This window comes from Thalassophryne amazonica, chromosome 6 (genome assembly GCF_902500255.1).
Source record: "Thalassophryne amazonica chromosome 6, fThaAma1.1, whole genome shotgun sequence".
Classification (NCBI taxonomy): Eukaryota; Metazoa; Chordata; class Actinopteri; order Batrachoidiformes; family Batrachoididae; genus Thalassophryne; species Thalassophryne amazonica.
The window spans coordinates 18,660,859-18,687,992 of record NC_047108.1 but is presented as its reverse complement, the minus strand read 5'-3'; the positions used below and the strand labels follow the sequence as shown (position 1 = coordinate 18,687,992).

General features: G+C 44.5%; 1 protein-coding gene across 1 annotated transcript in view; it reads right to left on the bottom strand.

Annotated features, from left to right (window-relative positions):
* Positions 1–27,134, bottom strand: part of LOC117511419 (voltage-dependent L-type calcium channel subunit alpha-1D-like) — a 183,882-nt gene extending 156,748 nt beyond the window's left edge. The window contains 12 exon segments of the mRNA XM_034171447.1: positions 812–896; positions 898–927; positions 929–950; positions 1,040–1,143; positions 1,250–1,375; positions 1,377–1,450; positions 2,853–3,005; positions 3,905–4,056; positions 6,308–6,447; positions 25,554–25,659; positions 26,701–26,844; positions 26,992–27,134. Of these exon segments, the coding sequence (XP_034027338.1) occupies positions 812–896; positions 898–927; positions 929–950; positions 1,040–1,143; positions 1,250–1,375; positions 1,377–1,450; positions 2,853–3,005; positions 3,905–4,056; positions 6,308–6,447; positions 25,554–25,659; positions 26,701–26,844; positions 26,992–27,134 (1,279 nt within the window).

The following is a 27,134-nucleotide window of genomic DNA, read 5'->3' as shown; positions in this document are numbered from 1 at the left end:
TTCTTGAACTGTTTCAAGAACTAGTACCAAGAACTATTTCCAAGAACTGTTTTCCCAGAACTGTATGAACTCTGATATTGAACTACTAAGAAATTTCCAAGTCGTTTCTTAAGTCAAGTCCTGCTTAATTTGGAACTGCATCACAAGACGTACAGCACCTGATCTTTGACCTCTGAAGATATTTCAGAGCTGTGAACATTCCTGTTTTAAAGCTTCAGTGAACTGTCTGTTGTTAAAAGCTTCAGTATTACGAGTGCAGTCACTCACCTACTCTCTCCTCCATTCTCCTAGTTCCTGTTCTCGGCTCTGTGCATCCCATCTGGCCCCGGCTCCAGTCCTGTATACTCCAGGATTTCAGTTCTCTTACAAGACTGCCTCGGGAACCTGCAGCTCCCTACTTTCCTCCGCTACAAGCGGGCTGACTCGCCACTCTGCAGGCACCTCCAGCGCAGCATTATTATTTATCCAGTTATTGTAAATAAATATCTTTTCATTCACAACCAGTTCTGTTCCTTGCACTCAGCATTTGAGTTCACCGTCTGTCCAGACCTCTAACCATAACACTCTGAGGAATATTTCCACACGGTCGGTGGGAAACAACAAACTGATGTTTGATGTTTCCCACCGATGTCCTGACGTCCCCGTCATCCCATCTGTAGGTCCAGTACCTTGTTCAAGGACAAGTCCACACAGACCAAGAACAGTCCAAGATGAAACCAGTTGTTTCACTAAGAGACAAAGGTTGACCCAGGATTGCCTACATTCATATGAACCAAAATGGCAGATAAACAAAAACGCATGTGTGTGTTACCATCATCATCCAGGTCATCCATGTCTTCAGCCTGCGTGATCCAGTCCATGTCCGCCGCGATCTCCTGCATCTGCTGCTCTCTCGTAGTTCTGGAAGTCTCCACGAGCTTTGGCCTTCTTCCCTCTCCTTACTGAACTCTCTGTGCACACAAACCACACACACCCTGACATCCTGCAAAGACTCAAAGAAAGCTGAACTCAAATTCTCAACATGTGTAAGATGACCAACCCGCTCAGGACTCCCAGAACCAGGTTCAGAACAAAGAAGGAGCCAAAAATCACCAGACTGACAAAGTAAACCCACGGCAGCTCAAATCCTATGGCATCATTCATCTGCACAAACAAAACACAAAAACACTTTGAGTATGTTTCCCCCCCAACAAAAACAACATGTGTTTGTTACTCAGACTGGCAGGGTGGCGGGGACACAGTCTATTACCCAGTACAAAACATCTGTCCATCCCTCCATCGTGATGCACTGGAAGACAGTCAGCATGGCGAAGACGAAGTTTATCAAGTTAGTGATTCCTCCGTTGGGACCTGCCCACCGCCCTCGACACTCTGAGGCCGTTCAGTGTGCACTGCCGTCCGTAGGACCGGCAAAATGCACACGTCACCGGGTCGTCCTCCACAAAATTATCTGAACAGCACGAAAACATGATTACGGGAGATCATGAAGAGTCAGTCACTGTGATCATAAGTGCGGAGACAACGGAAGCCAGTAGACCATAACGCGAAGAGATGTATTTACTGCTCGTCCTCCAAAAACTACCATCAGAGGAAACCATCTTCTAAGAACAATATCTGCTGTGACTATGCGTAAGCTTACACACTAAACTAGTTCGGGCACAGTTAGGGCGGCCCAGGATCTTAAGCATGTGGCCTCAGGTGCAACAGCTGTCGTGGATCTGGTGCAGATGGAAGAGTGTGGTTCAAGCAGTTGCCTCGACATATATGCAAGAAGACTAAGTACACAGTTAGGTAATTAGTTAGTTACTTAGTCTCAATGTGTATTAATATACATTAGCCTAAAGGTGCCTTGACACTTACACAAATCTGATCCCCGAACTGGTATGCAATCTGGCGTGCCAGTGAGTAAACTCGTTGTAAACTGTTGTGAACTGTGTGTGTGAGCTGTGAGCCAGTGTGCAAATTTTTTTTTAAATGTTCAAAAACTTAATTTTGTGAACTAGTCGTGAACATTGCACAATTATTCGAAGACACTGTGTCAGTGCTGCAGCGCAGCAGTGCATCTGAACGATTATGACGAGATGTTACATTTATAATAAACATAATTTTACATATACATTATCTAATTCATAAGAAGGAATGAAAATGCAACTGTTTTACCAATCCATTACGACATATATATTATAAATAATTACCTTTGAGATGATTCCAAAAGCGTTCTCCACCACACAACGAACACAAGACAACCTGCAGCTGTAGATATTTTCTCTGTGATTCTGGGAGCAATGAGAGATGGTCAAGTGGGACAAAAGCAAGTCACATTGGCATGACGAATTGCGCGGCAGTGTGGGGATCAAATTTGCGCGTGTCAAGGTGGCTTTAGGAGGGAGGTGGTGGCCAGAAGATCCTCGGTTCAAATCTCTGTCAGACCAGAAAATCACTCAGGGAACTTGGGCAAGGTTCTTATTCCCCAAGTTGCTCCCAGTGTGTATGGCAGCACACTGATATCATGGAGACAATGTGAGGCATCACTGTAAAGCAATTTACCCATGAAAGCATGATATCCAATACACTACTGTATACTCTAGTTTAGTCCAGGTTTAGACCAGTTATCTCTGCTTAGCCGAGATTAGACCAGGGTCATCACTGTACTCTGCAGAGTTTCAGCCTGGCGAGGTGGTCCAGTTTCAGGGGAATTCCAGGATGTTCTGGTTCTTAAATAGGGGTGGACCGATTATCAGCGCCAATACGCGGTGCAGATAATCGGTGCCGAGCGATGGACACCTATTCTTAAGCACACTTCCGCACATTCCTGTTGTAAAGATGTGTGTGACCCGTGTGAGTGTTAACACCTGTTGTGATGTAGTAGCACGTCCTGTGCATGCGTCCAATGAAAAGCTCCAGACCGATGATGGCGTATATGATGATGACAAACAGGACGAGCAGAGCAATGTGCAGCAAAGGGACCATGGCCTTCATGATGGAGTTCAACACGATCTGTAGACCTGAACGAGAGTCCAGACAAACCAGAACCTGACAGAACGCTCCTTCATTCCAGGGAGATCTTTCCCTCCGATGAGAGTTGGTTTAATTGACAGTGACAGCAACTGATTCCATACATCACACAGGAAACAAACAACTTTAGTTCTCCAAATGAACTGCATCATGGATTTGACCACAGCCACAAAAATCGAGGGTCTCTGGATAAATTTCTCACATTTGTGATTCAGATTGGATCCAAGTATCATCAATTTAAAGCTGAAAGCCTTCACATTATTAGTCTGATCATAACGATTCCTAAAAGGTATAGTTTGGACTATCTATTACTGAATGTTCTGGAGTTATGGGGTAAAAACAGCAAGAATGGTTACAAAGGTCAATATCAGTTTGTACAGGGGTCAAAAGTTAAAGCTGCTCCAATTTTAGTAAAAAGTGATGGAAATTATTGATATTAATTATTAATAAAATTACTACAGCTACCTGGATGGCTACCATACATTTTTGTCGGTCATGATACACTGAGGCTGGACTGTCAGTGTCATTTAGTCCCCTTTGGATAGTGGTTTCCAAAGTATTCCAGAAAGAGTCTAGAGGGTGCAGGTTTTCTTTGCAACCCACTGACTCCAGCAGGTTATTTTCCTGATGAACTCATCCAATCTCCTTAAAGTGATGTTTATCAGTTTTGGATACCACAACCTGAAGTGGGACTGAAAACCTGCTTTGTCTGTGGACTATAGTCCCTCCCAGCCCAACAGACGCTGTGTGAGATCTGAGAAAGGTTTAAAGATATTTAACTCTGGTGTCATCGCACATACAGCCTTCACTGTGACACCATCTCACACACACACACACACACACACACACACACACACACACACACACACACACCATCCAGAAAACTCACTGGGGACTCCAGAAACCAGTCTGAGCGGTCTGAGGACTCTGAAGGCCCTCAGCGCCTTGACATCCAGGCCTCCAGGCTTCCCCGGCATGTGGTGCGTGGTTGCCTGCTCGCCCGACTTATTTGTCATTGTTTCCAAGACAACACTGAACAACCTGCACAAACGAGAAGAAGAGGAGAAGAAAACTGAAGCTCAAGTGACAGAACCTGAAAAACAATGAAAAACCTGCAGCTTGAAATGATCCTGGAACAAAAAGACTCAAAGCAAGAAGCAGAAAGTTTCACAAAGTACACACCCACACACACACACACACACACACACACCACACACACACACACACACACACACACACATACAGACAGACAGACAGACAGACACACACACAAACACAGACACACACATGGTGTGGTAACATCGCTGGATATCTGAACCTGGAGCTGCACACAGGTGAATCAGGGCCGTGCAGACGTCTCGGTCCTGGTCCTCGTGGGAGGCAGAGCTGTTGGTTTTTATGTGAACGGACTGTAGCGTGGACCAAATGTCCTCCACAGCGTTGCCGTGACAAAAGGCTTCATCATCACCCCGAGGCCGCCTGGTCACACGGCGAGCCGGCAGCAAGGACACCAGCAGTCGGGCCACACGACCCGTAGGACCCCAGCAGCTGTCTCGGCTTTAGCCTCCACACGGTCAGAGCCAAGAAAATCCACAGCAGAACCCAGGCTGCTGTCAGTCCGCACATTAAAAAACCCACAAAGGAACCAACACAGAACCACCAACCCCAGTCTGGACCCCGAGAATGAAAACATGTCACATCTGAAGGGTTCTTTGGCCAGAACCTGACCTGAATGATTTTTGGTTGGACTTTAGCTCCTAAATGTGCAACAACTTTAACAAAAATCTGATCAACCGTGAGAACTACTGAGTCACAGTAAGAAGGTTCTGGGTTCAAAGCCCACCTACTGTTGTGTGGAGGTTTTGTGTTCTTCATGGTCAAAATGTTCACAGGAGCTTCTCTCTCCTTGTGGGTGTGACATTGTTACGTATCCGGTATAAAAACGTGGAACGAAGAATCAACATGCGGATGACCAGAATCAGAGTTCTGGATGAACCCAGAATCTTCAAAATCAAACCTGAGCTATGAACGTGAGACTGACACAGTTCTGGGGTCAGTTCCTAGTGGAGCTGATCATTTACACCCTGTCAGGTCCGATCCACCGCGGCTGCATCCAGAGACGCTGTGTGCGGGAGCTCGAACATTATGAGTCGTGTGCACGGAAGCAACACAAATAACTGCAACAATTTGAGTGCAGCGGATCCACGGTCAGCCGTCAAGAACACTCAACAGAGAGACCAAAACGATGCCAACAGTGGCACCGCCGGGGGGCTTCGACCTGCATCCACACAACAATCAGGACGGCTCAATCCACTGCAGTCAGCTCCGATTTATCTCCAAGACTTAAAACAAAAACATAAAATGGACTGAAGCAGCACTCAAAGTCCAACAGGCCCTGAGGCCCATCGGGTCAGAACCCCGGGTCCTGCAGCGTGAAGCAGATCAGAGTCTATGACTCCCCCTGGACAGGATGCAAGTTCATCACGGGTCACTTCACCAGTCAAGGCTGGAACCCAGTTAGAGTTGGGGGACTGATGCAGAGCCAACGGTTTGTCCAAGCACACAAACAGACTTTTCATTACAGTTTTCACAATATTTTCAGAACGTTGAGAAAAAACAATTTGACGTCACAGTGTTTCCATGACGTAAACAAATGTGACTGCTGGGTTTTGTCTTCTCACAACAAATTTCATTCCAATGAAGCTGTCGGAAGAACTGTAACTCCAATCGTCATGATGACAGAATGTTTTATTTTTAATCTGATATTGCTGTAACGTCGTCTCTGATCACGTTTAACGAGCTCTTCGTCTCTAACTTTGTCCACATGTAGCTCTTTGTGCATTTAAGAATGTCATGTGACATTTTCTGTACATCGTGTGACCTGTAAGCTGTAAAAAGTTTTTCCAGCCAAGTTTTCAAAATAAGGATTTTTTACCCCGAAATACCCGAAAAATCACTTCAAGTAAGTGTAGAAGCTTTTTGTGATATTTGAGATTTTTTCTTCAAACACACGTGTTTCCATTAAGCGTATTTTCGATTCACTACTTTAAATTGAGCAATTTGGAGCATATTGGAAACGTTCCTGCGGACAGGAATCAAACCCAGGTTTGTGCGTCACCCACTAGAGGACGTGAAGAGACGCATCAAAAATTAGACATAAAAAACAAACACCAGCAGAAAAACAAACAAAAAACCACAAAACACTGATGTTAAGAGAACTTCTGCAAAAAAAAGAAATCATTTATATGAAAGCCAACATTTAAGGAAAGATCCAAAGGATCTGCTTTCTTACCCGACAATGACAATGACAAAATCCAGAAGATTCCAGCCATTACGTATGTAGGAACTGGGGTGCATGACAAGACCATAGGCCAGGATCTTCAGGAAGGTCTCAATGGTGAAGATGATGAGGAAGACGTACTCAACTTGCTCCTGAAACACATAGTTGATCTTATTTATCATTACTTGTTCTGCTATGTCTTTTGTTTCTGGACACCAACATTAAAATGATCCAGGTCTGGTTTTCCAGAGTTCTTTCTTAATACCCCTGACACACATAGCACGAATGAAGCCGAATACCGCACACATGGACATTCAACCTACATTTTGGCAAATTTGAGGTGCACTCAAAATCCTCGTACAGCATTCCTGACTGCATCCCACAGTCGGGCACATTTGCACGGCCAGGCCAAATGTATAGCACATGCTCACCACTGTCGAGGTGTGTTCGAGGTGGTGAAAGCTCTTATGGCAGTCGCAGTGCAGTCTAACTGCAATCTGACTGTGTTCTAAATATTCTGATGGCATCAAAACAGCAGTTGAGACAGTTTGATTGCGTACGAGGGTAAATTGCCATGGTCAGGCATGGCAAGTCCTGCAGGAATGTCCCAATTGTGGCACAGATGAGCTGTATGTGCACCTCCAGTTCAGGGAGTGCAAACAAAATATTTCTATGTGCGATGTCTGTGGCACACATTCCTTGAACCAGTAACCAGTCCTTGAACATTGTGAACCAGACGTAAACATTGCAAAATCAAACCGAAAGTACTGTGTGTCACTGCGGGTCAATGCATCTCAGAGCCGCACCACAGCCCGCATGTCTCAACAGGGTGTTATACCCATAATAAACCTTATATCATAGATACATTGTCATTCTCTCCTATGGGTTAGATAATGTATGATCATTATGGCTGTAACACGACATGAAGGTGAGCCACACGTCTGGCCCACAGCGAGTCGATGCATGTCACAGTCGTGGCGCACCACAATGCAGCTGAATGGGATGTGACAGCTGTAATACACCTATCATTACATAAACACCATAAACCTCTGTAGGAGCAATGATGGGGCAACTGGTTCACCAGCCCTTCACAACATAAAACAGAAATAAAAGCTCACCTTCGAATGGCTTCAGGTGCGTTTTACAGTGCAGAGCGGATACTGCAGGAACTGCAGCCTGTGGTGACCACCTTCTCATCCTGCCAGCACCATGAGCTGCTTACATCAGCTGTCAAATACCTCGTCCACCATTGAATATAATTACCATATGGCGCAACACCCCATTGCAAGTCACAGCATGTAACACACGATCGCAAGCTCCTCACAGTCCGAAGAATTAAGTGATTGCCAGGGAACATGTGTAAACCACAGTGTGGTCAGCTCATGGATGTTATATCCTGGAGAGAGGACAGGTGTGGGGCTTTCTCATCTGCTCGAACCGCTGTGCGTGTGTGACTGCCAATCACCTGTCTGCACTGTGGGTCCTGCGTGAGGCTCACTCATCTGAAGGAACCTTCAGGCTGGATGAAATGTCCGCTCAGCTGTGTGGGTGTGTGTGTGTGTGCTCATAAACAGCTGATCGCTTTTCTGCATATACGTGAGCCCCTCTGGACAGCCGCCACACAGCTGATTCCCTGGTGGGTAAGGGAAAGTGAGAGAGAGAGAGAGACTGAGGGAGAGAAAGAGAGAGAGAGAGGGTGCACCTGAAATGGGGGTAAGGGGAGAGAAAGTGCAGCCGCTGATGCATTACTGTCAGGATCTGCCTTACTTCTCCTCTGGTACTTTATCCATTATATGGCCTGATGTGTGTCATACAGGGTCCCCTGTTCATGGGTTTACTTTGCTGCAGACTGGTGGCTATTACCGGTAATAACAGCTGTGGGTGTGCATGTCGATGATCAGATGTCTGTAATATTGTGATCACATGCATCACATGCACTACAGTGAGGGGACCCACTTTACATGTATTCAGTCCATGGGTTGGATGTCATGCAAAACCCAGCAGTGAGACATGGCAGGTTTTCACAAGAGCAGGCCTCAGCGCTCGCTCTGCCATGCCTCTCCCCTTGATTGCCTTCCACATAGACCTCGGGTGGCAATTGGACCACATACATACAGGTGCATTCTGTATATTCCTGCAGTATTCTGCCAGCATTGTGGGGTTTTGTGCTGTGTTGTGGTCACATCCAACCTGCACTCTGGGCATCCATACTATGTTCTGGCCACAGCTGACCTAGCATCAGGAGCTGCTGCCCTCCAAATCTGCACAGTTCATTCGACACACATTCTGGGTATTTGTGCAGCATTCGTACATGGCTGTCCAAATGAATGTCCCTCCCGAATATAACTGGAATTCAATCAATCAATCAATCAATTTTATTTATATAATGCCAAATCACAACAAACAGTTTGCCCCAAGGCGCTTTATATTGTAAGGCAAGGCCATACAATAATTACGTAAAAACCCCAAATGGTCAAAACGACCCCCTGTGAGCAAGCACTTGGCGACAGTGGGAAGGAAAAACTCCCTTTTAACAGGAAGAAACCTCCAGCAGAACCAGGCTCAGGGAGGGGCAGTCTTCTGCTGGGACTGGTTGGGGCTGAGGGAGAGAACCAGGAAAAAGACATGCTGTGGAGGGGAGCAGAGATCAATCACTAATGATTAAATGCAGAGTGGTGCATACAGAGCAAAAAGAGAAAGAAACACTCAGTGCATCATGGGAACCCCCCAGCAGTCTAAGTCTATAGCAGCATAACTAAGGGATGGTTCAGGGTCACCTGATCCAGCCCTAACTATAAGCTTTAGCAAAAAGGAAAGTTTTAAGCCTAATCTTAAAAGTAGAGAGGGTGTCCTGTCTCCCTGATCTGAATTGGGAGCTGGTTCCACAGGAGAGGAGCCTGAAAGCTGAAGGCCCTGCCTCCCATTCTACTCTTACAAACCCTAGGAACTACAAGTAAGCCTGCAGTCTGAGAGCGAAGCGCTCTATTGGGGTGATATGGTACTATGAGGTCCCTAAGATAAGATGGGACCTGATTATTCAAAACCTTATAAGTAAGAAGAAGAATTTTAAATTCTATTCTAGAATTAACAGGAAGCCAATGAAGAGAGGCCAATATGGGTGAGATATGCTCTCTCCTTCTAGTCCCTGTCAGTACTCTAGCTGCAGCATTTTGAATTAACTGAAGGCTTTTCAGGGAACTTTTAGGACAACCTGATAATAATGAATTACAATAGTCCAGCCTAGAGGAAATAAATGCATGAATTAGGTTTTCAGCATCACTCTGAGACAAGACCTTTCTAATTTTAGAGATATTGTGTAAATGCAAAAAAAGCAGTCCTACAAATTTGTTTAATATGCACTTTGAATGACATATCCTGATCAAAAATGACTCCAAGATTTCTCACAGTTTACTAGAGGTCAGGGTAATGCCATCCAGAGTAAGATCTGGTTAGACACCATGTTTCTAAGATTTGTGGGGCAAGTACAATAACTTTTATCTGAGTTTAAAACATTCAGGCTGATTCGGCCTCATTCGCGTGCATTGGTGCTAGGTGTGACAGGGCCCTAAGCACAGACTGAGAAATAACCTGTTCTGAAGACTCTCAAACACAGATGTATGCATGAAGATGTTACAGGTGACCACAGAATGATTTTGGGGTTTGGAGATGTTTCCAAGAAGATAACCTTTTTCAGACCCGCCAATGACAATCACTACATCACCAGCTGCTCATTAGTCATCTTATAAAGATCATACGTATGCAGGTGTGAAGAAGATCAATGGTCCACCTATAATGTAATCTAATCGGCAGTATCTAAATACTTCTGGACTTTCCTTCCTTCCTTCCATCCTTCCTTCCTTCCTTTACTCATTCTGTCCATCATTCCTTTCTTCTGGTCCACAGTGTTTCAAATTCTTAACAAACATTAGCTCTTAACTTTAACTAGATAAAGCATTGGTCCTCAAGGCTAACATTTAGTGAGAAAGATAAAGATGACTTTAATGTGACTCCATTCGTCTTTGAGTGCCATTGAAGGCTTTAATTAAAGACAGTTAAAGCCATAGATTGTATATATACACTGAACAAGCCCTGTCCAACGTCACCCAGCAGAAACCTGGAGGAGCTGTTTTGAAGCCCAAAATTCACTGTTCTGGGTGTCGCAACAATCTGTATCGGCAGTATCCAAATACTTCTGGACTTTTCTTCCTCCTTCCCTCCTTCCTTCCTTCCTTTGCTCATTCCTTCCATCATTCCTTTTCTTCTGGTCTACAGTGTTCAATTCTTAGAAAACATTAGCTCCTAACCTCAACTAGATAAAAGCATTGGTCCATCAAGGCCAATGTTAGTGAGAAAGATTAAGATGACTTTAATGTGACTCCATTCTGTCTTTGATGCCATTGAAGGCTTTGATCAAAGACAGTTTAAAGCCATAGATTGTAAATATACACTAAACAAACCTTGTCCGACGTCACCCACAGAAACCCGGAGGAGCTGTTTTGAAGCCCAAAATTCACTATTCTGGGTGTCGCCAATGTTGGCGGGTGCTTACTACTGCCTATGTCATAGCCAACCAAAAATAGCGATACAAGGTTGCCCACAAATTTTAAAACCCATAAGCCTACTCTGAGCTTTCCAGGATAATAATATTCTGCATCGTGCTAGCAATGAGGTAAAGGCAAGTAGATCCACCTGCGAGTTAGTAAAGGACACAGTGGGGACTCCAGGACCTCCCGAAATAGCAACAGCAGACAAGGCTCCAGTCTGATGCCAAGAATGTGAGAGACAACATCAAAATACCAATACCAATATGACCGAAGTTTGGGGCAAAGAAAAAACATATGACTTAAATCACAGGGCGAGGAGTTACATCTATCAAACAGATCAGAACTTGGGGGATAAATTTTGGATAATTTGGACTTGATAGAAGTAGTCTGTGTACTACTTTATACTGAATTAGGGAAAGTCTTGCACAAGATGATGACATACGAATTCTGTCCACAGCCTTATCCCAGAAACCTTCCCCGAACTCCAAACCCAACTCTTGTCCCTAGTTACAGATTGTTTTATTGACTGGATGCTTGTTAATTGAGAGAACAAGATTATATATCAGAGCTTTCTTATGGGGCATAAGTTTCAAAGAGGTCCTCCCAAGGATGTTTAGGGAACTGAGAGGGGAACTATGGAAAAATAGCAGCTGCAGACTTTGACGGTCTGGGTAACTGGTTTTGTTTGTCTCCTGAGGGGGCGTAGGCTGGAAAGAGGAACAGAAGAGGTGGTGTGATAGTGTGAGGTCGGGGGTCACTCTGTAGGCATGCTTTTGTTAGAATACACATGATCAAGTGGTTTTCTCCCCTTGTTGCGCACTTGATGTGTTGGTGGAATTTGGGGACGACAGTCTTGTTTTATTAAAGTCCCCAACAATGATGTGCACGATATCCGGATGAAGCCCTCTGTTGTTTCGACACCATGATCTGAAGCAGACCGAGTGCCATGCTAATGTTAGCATCGGAGGGAATGTAAATATCAGTCACAAGGACTACCGTTACCTCCCATGGCAGGTAGAAGGGTCGGCACTGGACAGACATGGCCTCTAGGTCCGGTGAGCAGTAGGTGTCTATTACTCTGTTGTCTGAGTACCAATCCTTAAGCAGGTAAACATAAAATCCCCTTCCCTATGCTCTTACCGGAGGCTTCAGTCTGCTCGTAGCAGTGAATGTGTGGCCTGCTAGCTCCAATTGTGGCATCAGGACATACAGGCACAGCCAGGATTGGCTAACAATCAGCAGACAACAATCATGGATGTGGCAGCTGTAGGTGATCTGTGCTGCAGCTCATCCATTACACTCACATTTGGCCACATTACACCCGTTCTGGTGTCTCTTCACTGGCTTCCTGTCCCTGTGAGATCAGATTTTAAGGTTCTGCTACTAGCCTATAAAACTGTTCATGGACTGGCACTCCCTACCTAGCTGACCTAATTAACCCTACATACTGGCCCGGGCTTTGCGTTCTAAGGGTGCAGAACTACTGTCCCTAGGGTGAATAAAAGTGTACGGGTCACAGAGCTTTCTCTTAACGTGCCCCTGTTCTGTGGAATGATCTCCTTGCATCAATAAAACAGTCAGATTCTGTAGACACTTTCAAGTCCAGACTTAAGGACGCACTTATTTTCCCCTTCGTATGGCGAGCATACTAGCATAGTATGTTACTGTGCTTTTTACCCTTTTAAATTCATTTTATTAGTAAACGGAGCAGAGCGCGGCCTCAACTGTATCTAAAGTCTGGGTCTTTTAGTGAAGCTTAGGGCTAGTGGCCAGCGATCACCTTAGTATTTCTTCTGTTCTTCTTGTTACTTAATGCTGACAAATTATACTGTATTCTTGTCTTTCTGATGCCTGATTCTGTTTTTTTCTCTCTGCTTGAGGTGCGGCTCCGTCCAGAGATGGGTGTTGTGTCTGTTTCTGTAACCTCCTGTCCTGTGCACCGGCAACATTTCCTGTACATTCATTTTGTAAATTGTTTTGTAAATTGTGTCTGTAGCATGGCCCAAGCAGAGCGTCGCCCCTTTGAGTCTGGTCTGCTTGAGGTTTCTTCCTCAACATCATCAGAGGGAGTTTTTTCTTACCACTGTCACCTGTGTGCTTGTTCTGGGGGTTGGTAATGTTAGATGTTATTTATGTGAAGCGCCTTGAGGCAACTTTGTTGTGATTTTTGCAGTATATAAATGAAAATAAATTGAAATTGAAATACATCTTGTTTGCAAGAGATCTAGTGTTATTGAAGAAGATAGATGATAGCGGAGGTGTGTGCGGTTGGTTTCTTAGCTGGGCTACCAGGCCCGCACGCATCTGCGCTTCTGCTTCGTCTCCCTGCACTGCCTCCGGAACCTGCTAGGCCCGATAACAAACCACAGGGTGCCTGGCGGTTTCACTATCTCCGGTGGAATGTTGTGGGTCCGTGAAAAGGTGGTAGTAATTTCCAGTTTTGTCTGAAAACCAATGTTTATCAGGTCTTGGTGGCTGTAAATATGCCACAGGATTTCTGTGGCATGTTTGTGGCAGGAGAAGAATAAATAAATAAACTATAAAACAGAAAAAGGTGCAAAATCGCGGGGAGGCTCCAGCTGCTGCGTCTTTATGTGCCGTCATCTTAAAGCTCAGTCTAAACAGCCAGTGTGAATGAAATTTCCCGAAAAATTACATTAACCTTTCACACAAACCAACAGTTGTTGTAGTTGCACTGAGTTCCACAAGAGGGTTTTATTGTCCACGCAGGTGAAGAAAAACAGACAGTGATTATGAAGGGCAACTCAGTACAAATTGAGGACCTTTAGCTCTGTTCCGGGCTGGCAAGATTTGTTTCATAGGATACTTCTGGCATTATGTACATTTCTCAGCCAATCAGAAAGTCAGTACCCATATACGTCATTCATAATGGTCAACACATGATTAGCATGCCAATGCACACACACGGTTGCACCTGTGAGTGGGACAATAGGTCCATTGATGACCCTGATTTGTCACAATTAAAGGTAAATACAGAGTGCATTCAAGAATGATTGAGTTGTTGGCCTATAATAGTGCTAAACATGTTCCCAGGGTGCATACAGACACATGTATGCATAATTCTTCTTGATATTAACATAGTGCCAAGTGTGTACATTCATCATTATGTATTGAGAAACCTTCAGTTTGTTCCACGTGTGTTGCATTTGTTTGAAAGTAGCACTATATGGATGTCAGGATGGTTTGCGTCCTGATGGCTGTTGCCATAAAGCAACTCTATTCTTCACTCGACTTTGAATCAATATCCTGGGCGTAATTTTGGCTGAGCCTGTAATTGTTTGGGTTATGTCATACTAGGATATGTATTAAAGGAACATGGTCTTGGCAAAATGTACAAAACAAAAATCCGCAACTGCCAGATATTTAAATGCCATGAGCATACCACAGACGGCACCACATGCATTTTTTTTTATGATATTTGGATCGTATTTGCATTTATGTTTATTGCTTTTTCAATTGTTCCAATTGCCAGAGAGACAACATTGCAGAAATTGTTAGAAAAAAATAACTAAATTTGACGATATATACCACACTATCTTGAACTCTGCTACAAAATAAACGCACGTGTCTGAGACTATATTTATAATTCATTTACGAGGCAAACACAATGTCAACAACAACACATGGTAGACCTGCATTCATTGGCTGAGAATGTATATGCCAGAAGTGTCCTACGAAGAAATCTCGCTTTCGGCTGAGACAAAGTCCCTCCACCCCACCCCCACACTCCCCCTTTTGGAACCAAGCCTCGAGTTGCCCAGTCAAGAAACTGCAACTTTTTGTTGTTCCAGATGGCTTCACTTCAAACCGTTGAATATTACCACTTTATCAATGCAATGGTTGCCTAGGAACCCCATTCACCTAATAGGCAGAGTGGGATGGGAGACGGCCCAACCCCAGACATCGCCGGGAGAACCTTACTAGCTTATTACAAACAACATCCATTCATCCCAGCCTGGTTGCCGTGGTAACCCAAACCCACCGCTCTCCAGTCAACCCCCAGTTCCTGAAGGTTGATTCCGAGGTGTTGCCAGAACAGATGTGGTACATCATCCCTCCAGCATTCCAGGTCTAATTCTAGCTCAAAGAGGCAGGATGTCAGGATTTGGACTTTTTGGGGTATGTGTTCTGTTTTACTCTTATTTTGTTTGCATTTGTTATCTGTCTGTTCTCTTGCTCTGTCTTTCTGCTTGGGTTTTCTCTGTCCTGCTCTTTCTTGCCTCTCTCTCTTGGTGCTTGGTGGTGGGTGTTCCATTCAGTCTAGCCACACCCCAGTTCTGGAAGTCTCACCTCACACCTGTTCTTGATTTGCAGCTCATCACCTGGGTGCTTTATAAGCCTCACAGTTTGTTCTTGTCCCTTGCCAGATCAAAGTGCCTTGTGTCTTCCTTCCAGCTGTTGTTTTTTTGACCACCTGCTTGTGTACCTAAGCCTGAGCCTGAGCTTAGGTACACAACCCCACCTGACCACACCTAAGCCTGATGTTTTTTGTACTGTTGCTCTTCTTGGACCACCTTTCTGTGTACCGACTCCAGCAAACAAATCCAGTAAGCGTCTTAACTCTACTGAGCTGTGTTCCTGCATCTTGCACTTGTGTCCAGCCTGCTTTGCCGGTCAAACCTGATACAGGAAAACCTCCAAAAGAAGCTCTGCCAAGTGGCATCCTAACAAAATATCTGACCCACCTCATCTGATTCCTTTGTACGAGAAGAATGTCCTGGTCTAATGTGAGTACAGTCAAGAAACAAATTTCAGTCACTGTAGGTATGACTTTGTTCTACCTGGAACCCAGGTGGACAACTACGTTCCATGAAGGGACAGCAAATAAAGATCTGATCTGCTGAGGTCATCAGCTGGACTTACTGAGACCAGATTGGTATGAGTTCAAAGAACTTCACGTGGTACTTTCAGATTTGGGGTTGTGACCTTCTCGTACTATCAAACAAGGACCTCCATCAAACAAGGACCTCAGCAGGAACAGAAATCATCCACACCAACGTGCCAAATGTGCACGGCGGGATTTATTTTACAGTCCACAATAAAAAGAATTTCCTCCGTTATTCTGCAGTGCAGCGTGAATGTGAGTGCACAGAACAGATGTGGTACATCATCCCTCACAAAAAAATACGTACACACAGAGTTTAAAAAACAAGTGAAAACATCTGAACGTTAGAGGTTCGTCAACATGATGCAAGGAAGGAACAAACACGACAAAAGAAGTGCAGAAATGAAAGGAATAAAAGAACAAGTGAAAACCATCAGAGGGCCGACGCACACAAAATAAACAGACGGGAAAATACTCACACACACATGTCTAGAGTGGAGCTTTTGAATCTGTATGAGTTCATCATGAAGACAAATCAATCAGCAATATTTTGCTGATCAATAAATAATTAACTCCAACATCTAGTCACCTGTAGAATGTCCATTAAAGTAACATTCCAAGTTTGAAGCAAATCTATCCAGCTGTGTTTGAGTTATCTTGTCCACGCAAACACATGCACTCGTGCGCGCGCGCACACACACACAGACACACACCAGTGAAAACAGCACCCTGCTCTCAGTGCTTGCGAGGGTAAAAACACAAATAATGTGGAAATACTCAGAAACCTAAAGAGGATTAACGGTGACTGAGTCCGTGATGTTTGTTTGTTCACTCAGAGGAACGTGCTGGTCATGTGATCTGTCCATCCCAACATCTGGAAGAGGAAATGGCAACGAAGAAAGATGTTGATATTTTGTTGCTGTTTGTTGGGATGTGGCTTCAAACGCCATGAAACGCTGTGAAACGATGGAAGTGAAAGCAGAGCGTGACCTGGTAAACGTAGAGATTTTCAGAGGATTACTAATCTGTCATCATCTCTGCTCTACAAACAAACGCTGTGACCTAACATGACCGCTGCACTCTGTTCATCTTTGCTCAGTTCCAAACAGCTCTGGGAATAAAACCCATAACCTTCACATGTCCAACACACTCGATTTGTCTTCACTCAGCAGCAAACAGTTCGGGGAACCAAACCCACAACCTTCTCATGTCCACCATACATGATTCGTCTTCACTCAGCAGCAAACAGTTTGGGGAACCAAACCCACAACCTTCTCATGTCCACCATACATGATTCGTCTTCACTCAGCAGCAAACAGTTCGGGGAACCAAACCCACAACCTTCTCATGGCCACCATACATGATTCGTCTTCACTCAGCAGCAAACAGTTCGGGGAACCAAGTCCACAACCTTCACATGTCCACCATACATGATTCGTCTTCACTCAGCAGCAAACAGTTTGGGGAACCAAACCCACAACCTTCTCATGTCCACCATACATGATTCGTCTTCACTCAGCAGCAAACAGTTCAGGGAAGCAAACCCACAACCTTTGCATGTCCACCACACATGATTCGTCTTCATTCAGCAGCAAACAGTTCCAGGGAGCAAACCCACAACCTTCACATGTCTACCGCATATATCTTAGATCTTGTTCTGACTTATGGTATGGAAATTGAAGACTTAACAGTATTCCCTGAAAACTCCCTTCTGTCTGATCATTTCTTAATAACATTTACATTTACTCTGATGGACTACCCAGCAGTGGGGAATAAGTTTCATTACACTAGAAGTCTTTCAGAAAGCGCTGTAACTAGGTTTAAGGATGTTTCCTTCTTTATGTTCCCTAATGCCATATACCAACACAGTGCAGAGTAGCTACCTAAACTCTGTAAGTGAGATAGAGTATCTCGTCAATAGTTTTACATCCTCATTGAAGACATCTTTGGATGCTGTAGCTCCTCTGAAAAAGAGAGCTTTAAATCAGAAGTGCCTGACTCCGTGGTATAACTCACAAACTCGCAGCTTAAAGCAGATAACCCGTTAGTTGGAGGGGAAATGGCGTCTCACTAATTTAGAAGATCTTCACTTAGCCTGGAAAAAGAGTCTGTTGCTCTATAAAAAAGCCCTCCGTAAAACTAGGACATCTTACTACTCATCACTAATGAAGAAAATAAGAACAACCACAGGTTTCTTTTCAGCACTGTAGCCAGGCTGACAAAGAGTCAGAGCTCTATTGAGCCGAGTATTCCTTTAACTTTAACTAGTAATGACTTCATGACTTTCTTTGCTAATAAAATTTAACTATTAGAGAAAAAATTACTTATAACCATCCCAAAGACGTATCGTTATCTTTGGCTGCTTTCAGTGATGCTGGTATTTGGTTAGACTCTTCTCTCCGATTGTTCTGTCTGAGTTGTTTTCATTAGTTACTTCCTCCAAACCATCAACATGTCTATTAGACCCCATTCCTACCAGGCTGCTCAAGGAAGCCCTACCATTATTTAATGCTTCAATCTTAAATATGATCAATCTATCTTTATTAGTTGGCTATGTACCACAGGCTTTTAAGGTGGCAGTAATTAAACCATTACTTAAAAAGCCATCACTTGACCCAGCTATCTTAGCTAATTATAGGCCAATTATAGGCCAATCTCCAACCTTCCTTTTCTCTCAAAAATTCTTGAAAGGGTAGTTGTAAAACAGCTAACTGATCATCTGCAGAGGAATGGTCTATTTGAAGAGTTTCAGTCAGGTTTTAGAATTCATCATAGTACAGAAACAGCATTAGTGAAGGTTACAAATGATCTTCTTATGGCCTCAGACAGTGGACTCCTCTCTGTGCTGTTCTGTTAGACCTCAGTGCTGCTTTGATACTGTTGACCATAAACTTTTATTACAGAGATTAGAGCATGCCATAGGTATTAAAGGTACTGCGCTGCGGTGGTTTGAATTATATTTATCTAATAGATTACAATTTGTTCATGTAAATGGGGAATCTTCTTCACAGACTAAGGTTAATTATGGAGTTCCACAAGGTTCTGTGCTAGGACCAATTTTATTCACTTTATACATGCTTCCCTTAGACAGTATATTAGACGGCATTGCTTAAATTTTCATTGTTACGCAGATGATACCCAGCTTTATCTATCCATGAAGCCAGAGGACACACACCAATTAGCTAAACTGCAGGATTGTCTTACAGACATAAGGACATGGATGACCTCTAATTTCCTGCTTTTAAACTCAGATAAAACTGAAGTTATTGTACTTGGCCCCACAAATCTTAGAAACATGGTGTCTAACCAGATCCTTACTCTGGATGGCATTACCCTGACCTCTAGTAATACTGTGAGAAATCTTGGAGTCATTTTTGATCAGGATATGTCATTCAAAGCGCATATTAAACAAATATGTAAAACTGCTTTTTGCATTTACGCAATATCTTTAAAATTAGAAACGTCTTGTCTCAGAGTGATGCTGAAAAACTAATTCATGCATTTATTTCCTCTAGGCTGGACTATTGTAATTCATTATTATCAGGTTGTCCTAAAAGTTCCCTGAAAAGCCTTCAGTTAATTCAAAATGCTGCAGCTAGAGTACTGACGGGGACTAGAAGGAGAGAGCATATCTCACCCATATTGGCCCTCTTCATTGGCTTCCTGTTAATTCTAGAATAGAATTTAAAATTCTTCTTCTTACTTATAAGGTTTTGAATAATCAGGTCCCATCTTATCTTAGGGACCTCATAGTACCATATCACTCCAATAGAGCGCTTCGCTCTCAGACTGCAGGCTTACTTGTAGTTCCTAGGGTTTGTAAGAGTAGAATGGGAGGCAGAGCCTTCAGCTTTCAGGCTCCTCTCCTGTGGAACCAGCTCCCAATTCGGATCAGGGAGACAGACACCCTCTCTACTTTTAAGATTAGGCTTAAAACTTTCCTTTTGCTAAAGCTTATAGTTAGGGCTGGATCAGGTGACCCTGAACCATCCCTTAGTTATGCTGCTATAGACTTAGACTGCTGGGGGGTTCCCATAATGCACTGAGTGTTTCTTTCTCTTTTTGCTCTGTATGCACCACTCTGCATTTAATCATTAGTGATTGATCTCTGCTCCCTCCACAGCATGTCTTTTTCCTGGTCTCCCTCAGCCCCAACCAGTCCCAGCAGAAGACTGCCCTTCCCTGAGCCTGGTTCTGCTGGAGGTTTCTTCCTGTTAAAAGGGAGTTTTTCCTTCCCACTGTCGCCAAGTGCTTGCTCACAGGGGGTCGTTTTGACCATTGGGGTTTTTACGTAATTATTGTATGGCCTTGCCTTATAATATAAAGCGCCTTGGGGCAACTGTTTGTTGTGATTTGGCGCTATATAAATAAAATTGATTGATTGATTGATTGATACTGCACTCTTTTCATCTTCACTCAGCTCCAAAGAGCTCCGGGAATCAAACCCATATCCTTTACATGTCCACCGCACTCTTTCTATCTTTCGCTACTCAGTTCCAGACATCTCCGGGAATCAAACCCAAAACCGTCCCACTGTCTCTGAGGTAGCTGTAAACAATCATCAGGTTAACCTGCCACCCAGTTAGTGATTCTTAACCACAGATGCAATGTTGTTTATGAGGATTAGTGAGGAGTGACAGTCCCACCCAGTTTAGTTTAGTTTCAGTTTATTGCCATTTGCAGTAGAAAAACCACAATGGAATTAAAAAAAAATTGCGAGCAGATCTCAGTGCACATCAAACACACAAACACAAACCATTCATTCCATGTACAGCATGATTAAAACCCCCAAGCCACATAAAAATCTTAAAAGAAGGTATTCAAAGTCAATAAATAGTATTTAAAATATCAAAAACTTAAGTGCCGTGCAGATCCAAAGTGCTTTACTATAGTGCATTGTTTAAAATTTTCACAGCCTGTGGGGAAAAAAACTCCTGCTATGGGGGATGTTGTGCTTTTAATGGCACAATACCTTCTGCCAGAGGGAAGCAGGTCAAAAAAGTCACTGGCCGGATGATGAGATGGGTCATTAATGATCGATAATGCCCGAGAAAGAAGTCTTTTTTTATAAATGTCCTCCAGATCGGCAGCTCCACACCTGCAATCCTGCTGGCCGAGCGGACAACTTTGTGCAGTGCTCTTCTTTGTTTGTGGCGTTACCAAACCACACTGTAATGGCTCCTGTGAGGACACTCTCAATAGCACAGCGATAAAAGTTTGTCAGAATTTGTTTGTTTGGGGTGAAAGCCTTCAACTTGCGTAAAAAGAACAAACGCTGACGGATTTTTTAGCAATAGCAATAGTGTTTGAGTTCCAACTTAAATTATTTGAAAGAGTTACACCCAAAAATTTGCAGTTTTCTACCCTTTGCACCTCAACATTATTGATACGGATAGGCTTATGAGAGCTGTGTCCAAAATCAACGACAAGCTCACAAGTTTTTGAGGTATTCAATTTCAAGTTGTTTTGTTCGCTCCACAGAACTATTTTTTCCACCTCTGATCTATAATGCGAGTCATCATTGGCATGAATGAGACCGATTATAGTTGTGTCATCTGCATACTTAATAATCAGATTGTTGGGATTAGAAGCACAACAATCATATGTACAAGGTATACAGCAATGGACTTAGTATACATCCTTGTGGAGAGCCAGTGTTTACAATAAGTTCATCAGAGACACAGCCATTAACCTTAACCCTTTGAGGCCTGCCAGACAAAAAGTTCAATATCCATTTGCACATGGCATCACAAAGGCCAAGATTTTTCAGTTTTACAATGAGTCTTGCTGGAACCAAGGAATTGAACGCTGAGCTATACCAGAAAGAGCATTCTTGCATGAGACTGCCTTTTGTCCAAATGCTTGTATACAGAGTTCAGGGCAAAGGCAATGGCGTCCTCCACACTCCTGTTTTGTCTATAAGCAAACTGAAGTGGGTCAACGGCCATCGGAATCTGGTCTTTAATATAGTTCAACACCAAGCGCTCAAAACACTTCATTAAAACTGAATTTAGGCCACTGGTCGGTAGTCATTAAGACAAGACACTGGTGACTTCTTTGGCACTGGGATAATGGTTGACCTTTTGAAGGCAAGTGGAACAGTGCAGCGCCTCAGTGACAAGTTGTAAATCCGTTAGAGCTGGGGCAAGTTGTTCTGAGCAGAGTTTAAGGACGCGAGGGGGGATTCCATCCGGCCCACTGGCCTCCTTTTGTCCTTTTGAGGACCTTTGGACGTCCTCCTGATGAAGAATAAGATAGTTCTCATCTGTGAATTCTGAAACGAAAATGTCTCCCGTTCAGTTTCAAAGCGGCAATAAAACTGGTTCAACACATTAGGTAGAGAGAGTTCAAAATCAGTAATGGTCTCTCTCCTGGGTTTAGATGAGGTGTCCTCCCACACGGATTCATGATGAATTCATAAATATATAAGGGGCGGAGCGTGGGTGGCTCACCTGAACACGCCCCTTTCTCTGAGACCGAACTAGCAGCTAACAGCTAACCTGGTTCTGGTGTTTATTAATTCATATTTTTGGGGAGTGCGCAGTGGTTCTTGTAGCGGTTTTCTTTGGTGTGGACAGTAAAAATTATCTGCTGCATATTTCTTCAGTAATCGTGCATTAAGCGGACCGACCGACAACTGCTACATGTGCTAACACTGTTAGCATACAACATTAAAAAAGATGAGAATTTGACACCAGGGACGTCTCAAATCACAGGTGTCAAACCGATTCCAGAAAAGGCCACAAAGGAGCAGGTTTTCCATGTAACCACCAACTCAGGCTGTTTTATTGATGAATTCATCACATCTGCTCAAAGTGATACTAATCACTGAAAACACCTTCTGGGTGGGTGGTAACAAAGATGATCCGTGAGGACATTTCACCACAACAAGCCATAAATTGTGGCCAGTCAAGGAACTACAAATAAAATGACTTAGGCCATCAGGTCAAATTGGAGCTGGAGTGTTGTTGGAGTGCTGTTGGAGTGCTTATAGAGTGTTGTTGGAGTGGTGGTGAGTGCTGTTGGAGTGTTGTTTGAGTGTTGGTGGAGTGCGGTTGGAATGTTGGTGGAGTGTGTGAAGTGTTGTTGGGTGTTGCTGGGTGTTGTTGGGCTGTTGTTGGAGTGGTGCTGTGGAGTGCTGTTGGAGTGCTGTTGAAGTGGTGGTGAGTGCTATTGGAGTGTTGGTGGAGTGCTGTTGGAGTGTTGGTGGAATGTTGGTGGAGTGTGGTTGGAGTGCTGTTGGAGTGTTGGTGGAATGTTGGTGGAGTGTGCTTGGAGTGCTGTTGGAGTGGTGTTGAGTGCTGTTGGAGTGTTGGTGGAGTGCGGTTGGAATGTTGTTTGAGTGTGGCTGGAGTGTTGGTGGAGTTCTGCTGAAGTGTTGTTGAAGTGCTGTTGGAGTGCTGTATGAGTGTTGAGGTGTTGGAGTGTTGTTTGGCTGTTGGAGTGGTGCTGGAGTGCTGTTGGAGTGTTGGTGGAATGTCGGTGGAGTGCTGTTGGAGTGGTGTGAGTGCTGTTGGAGTGATGGTGGAGTGCTGTTGGAATGTTACTGGAGTGCTGTTGGAGTGATGGTGGAGTGCTGTTGGAATGTTATTGGAGTGTGGCTGGAGTGTTGGTGGAGTGCTGTTGAAGTGTAGTTGAAGTGCTGTTGGAGTGCTGTTTGATTGCTGTTGGAGTGTTGTTGGAGTGCTGTTTGAGTGTTGTTGGGGTGTTTTTGGGCTGTTGTTGGAGTGGTGCTGGAGTGCTGTTGGAGTGATGGTGGAGTGCTGTTGGAGTGCTGGTTGAATGTTGTTGGAGTGCTGTTGAAGTGCTGCTGGAGTGTTGCTGGAGTGCTGGGGCGCTGTTGGAGTGTTGGTGGAGTGCTGTTGGATGTTTTTGGAGTGCTGTTGGTGTGCTCTTGGAGAGTTTTTAGAGTGCTGTTGGTGTGTTGGTGGACTGTTGTTGGAGTGCTGTTAGAGTGTTGGGGGAGTGTTGTTGGAGTGCTGTTACAGTGTTGTTGGCGTGCTGCTGGAGTGTTGGAGAGCTGTTGGATTGTTGGAGTACTGTTGGAGTGTTGTTGGAGTGCTGCTGGAGAGTTGGGGTGCTACTGGAGTGTTGCTGAAGTGCTGTTGCAGTGCTGTTTGAGAGTTGTTGGACTGCTGTTGGAGTGTTGTTGAAGTGTTGGTGGAGTGCTGGTGGAGTGCTGTTGGAATGTTGCTGGAGTGCGGCTGGAGTGTTGGTGGAATGTTGGTGGAGTGTGGTTGGGGTACCCTTGTAGTGTTGTTAGAGTGCTGTTGGGGTGTTGTTGGAGTGCTGTTGCAGTGCTGTTGGGGTGTTGTTGGAGAGCTGTTGGATTGTTATTGGAGTACTGTTGGAGTGTTGTTGGAGTGCTGCTGGAGAGTTGGGGTGCTATTGGAGTGTTGTTGAAGTGCTGTTGCAGTGCTGTTTGAGAGTTGTTGGACTGCTGTTGGAGTGTTGTTGAAGTGTTGGTGGAGTGCTGGTGGAGTGCTGTTGGAATGTTGCTGGAGTGCGGCTGGGGTGTTGGTGGAATGTTGGTGGAGTGTGGTTGGGGTACCCTTGTAGTGTTGTTAGAGTGCTGTTGGGGTGTTGTTGGAGTGCTGTTGCAGTGCTGTTGGGGTGTTGTTGGAGAGCTGTTGGATTGTTATTGGAGTACTGTTGGAGTGTTGTTGGAGTGCTGCTGGAGAGTTGGGGTGCTATTGGAGTGTTGTTGAAGTGCTGTTGCAGTGCTGTTTGAGTGTTGTTGGAGTGCTGTTGGAGTGCTGTTGAAGTGTTGTTGGAGTGGCGCTGCAGTGCTGTTGGAGTGTTGGTGGAGTGCTGTTTGAGTGTTGGTGGAATGTTGGTGGAGTGTTGTTGGAGTGCTGTTGGCGTGTTGGTGGAGTGCTCTTGCAGTGCTGTTGAAGTGTTGTTGGAGTGTTGTTGCAGTACTGTTAGAGTGTTGTTGGAGTGTTGTTGGGGTGTTGTTGGTGTGCTGTTGGTGTGCTGTTGGGGTGTTGTTGGTGTGCTGTTGGAGAGCTGTTGGAGTGTTGGGGTGCTATTGGGGTGCTGTTAGAGTGTTGTTGGAGTGCTGGAGTGTTGTTTGAGTGCTGTTGGAGTGTTGTTGGAGTGCTGTTGGAGTGTTGTTGGCGTGTCGGCGCTGGATTCAGACCTGCTGCTACAGAATGACATTTTTAGAATGAATGAATGAATGGTTTATTCAGCATGCACAGACATACATAACAAAAATCTCTCATTTACAAAACAAGAGAAAAACAAAGAAAGTGAAAAAAGTCATAAACAATTACACAATTTAGTGTGGCCAAAAGGGTGTGGGCTGAAGCATTTATAGAAGAAAAAGTCAAATATTTTACTTAAATATAACTACTAGCTGAACATTGACATTATCTGTGAGGAGCCGTGAGGAGTAGTGAGGAGCAGTAAAGAGTAGTGACAAGTGGTGAGGAGAGGTAAGGAGCAGTGAGAAGTAGTGAGGAGTGCTGAGGACCAGTGAGGAGTGTGAGGAGAAGTGGGGAGTGGTGAACAAAAGGTATGGAGCAGTAAGAAGTGGTGATGACGGGTGAGAAGCAGTGACAAGGAGCAGTGAGAAGTGTGAGGAGCAGTGAGGAGAGATGGCGAGCAGTGAGGAGCAGTGACGAGTGTGAGGAACAGTGTGGAGCAGGAAGGTCTGAGCTTTAATCCCAAACATGGCTACATGCTGTCTGTTGTGTAACTGCAAACATCTAGAGGTGAGATATGTTTGTGCAGAACATCCTTCACCGAATAAAGTCTGTCCATCCATCCATCCATCCATCCATCCATCCATCCATCCATCCATCCATCCATCCATCCATCCATCCATCCATCCATCCATCCATCCATCCATCCATCCACTCACCAGGTTGTGGTTGGTAGAATTGGAATCGTCTTCAGGAAAAGGTTTGGAAACTCCCAGAGCGACACAGTTAGCAAAGATGGCTAACAGGATGAAGATATCAAACGGTCTGAGAGCAACATTAAGGAAGGACTACAAGTAAACGATGTTCATGTTTGTTTCATGTTTACGTCAGCTAAACTGAATTAGTGCTAACAGCTGGGACAGCAAACACAGAGAGGAGCAAGCAGATGAGTGCAGGAACATCTACTATGAATACGGAATGGAAGCAACAAAGTCCAAGTGAGGTTTTGAGGGACTTCAAGCTCCAGACACACAAATAGGAGTTGGTCAACCAACTGTGGTGGACATAGGAGGTGACAAGGAGCAGAAGGGGGCGACTGTGGTCAATGTGGCACTTTAAAGTGATGCAACATCAGAAAGCAGGAGAAGATTGAGAAGCATCAGGAGCTGAAGGAAAAACTCAACAAAATGTGGAAGGTGAAGGCCACAGTGGTCCCAGTGGTCACCAGAGATCTCAGGTCCATGTCCCCCAAACCGGAACAGTGACTCCAGCAGATTCCGGGTCCAACATCAGAGGTCTCTGTCCAGCTAGGAGCAGCTAAGACACTCAAACAATCAGCAGAACCTAACCTGCTGAACCATCCCACAACCAGAATATCAGAGAGCATTAGGAGTGCACGTGAGGATGAGGAGGTGCAGAGCTGTGAGGAGCAGGATGGGCTAAAGCAGTGGTGTCCAAAGACAGGCTGCAGGTTTTGTTTACAGCCACTGACTCCAGCAGGTGATTTTACTAATGAACTTGTCCCATCTGCTCAAAGTGATGTTCCTCAATGAAACCACCTGCTGGAGTAAATGGCTGCAAAGAAAACCTGCAGCCTCTCGACCCTTTCCAGAATGTCTTTGGACACCACTGGGCTAAAGAAACAAACAAGAACATCTAGGGTTGAAGACAGAAAAACATACAGACACACAAATAAGGAGAAGAAAGAAAATAGTGGGAGGAGCCAAAGCAGGAACACTTGAGGAGGTCTATGAAAGGAGTAGAAGTGAAAGGACGGGTTTAATTTTTGGAACAGCACCTGTATTTTAGGTGCAGTTGTTGATCCGGTGATAAAGCTGGAAGCTGATTGGTCACAGTGAAGGATACTTCCACTCAACGATGTGGAGCGCTGCCTGTCTGATTGGATTGTTGAGTTTCAGACAGAATAAGGCTCTGGGGGCACGCTGGACCTGGTTACTGCCCTGAATCTGAGGAGGAAGGACACCATCAGTACCAAGGCACAGATCTGATCTACATGAAGAACATTCCTGATTTGTAGTAGTTTTATGGACTGTTTGAGATCTACAGAATTAGAACCAACCAAAGGTTCTTGCAGTAGAAAAACCACGTGGTTCTGTGGCCCCTGGTGTCAGGTGGACACCTGTCTCTGTGCTGTACCTGTTCTTGGCATGGATTCCTTTTCCTCTGGGTTCCGGTGGAGCTGGTGGAATGCAGTGTGTCCGTCCTCGTCTTCCTCCTTCCATCTCTCCATCCAGTTCTTCATCCCACTCTGCGTCCTTCTCCTCTCCTCCTTCGTCCAT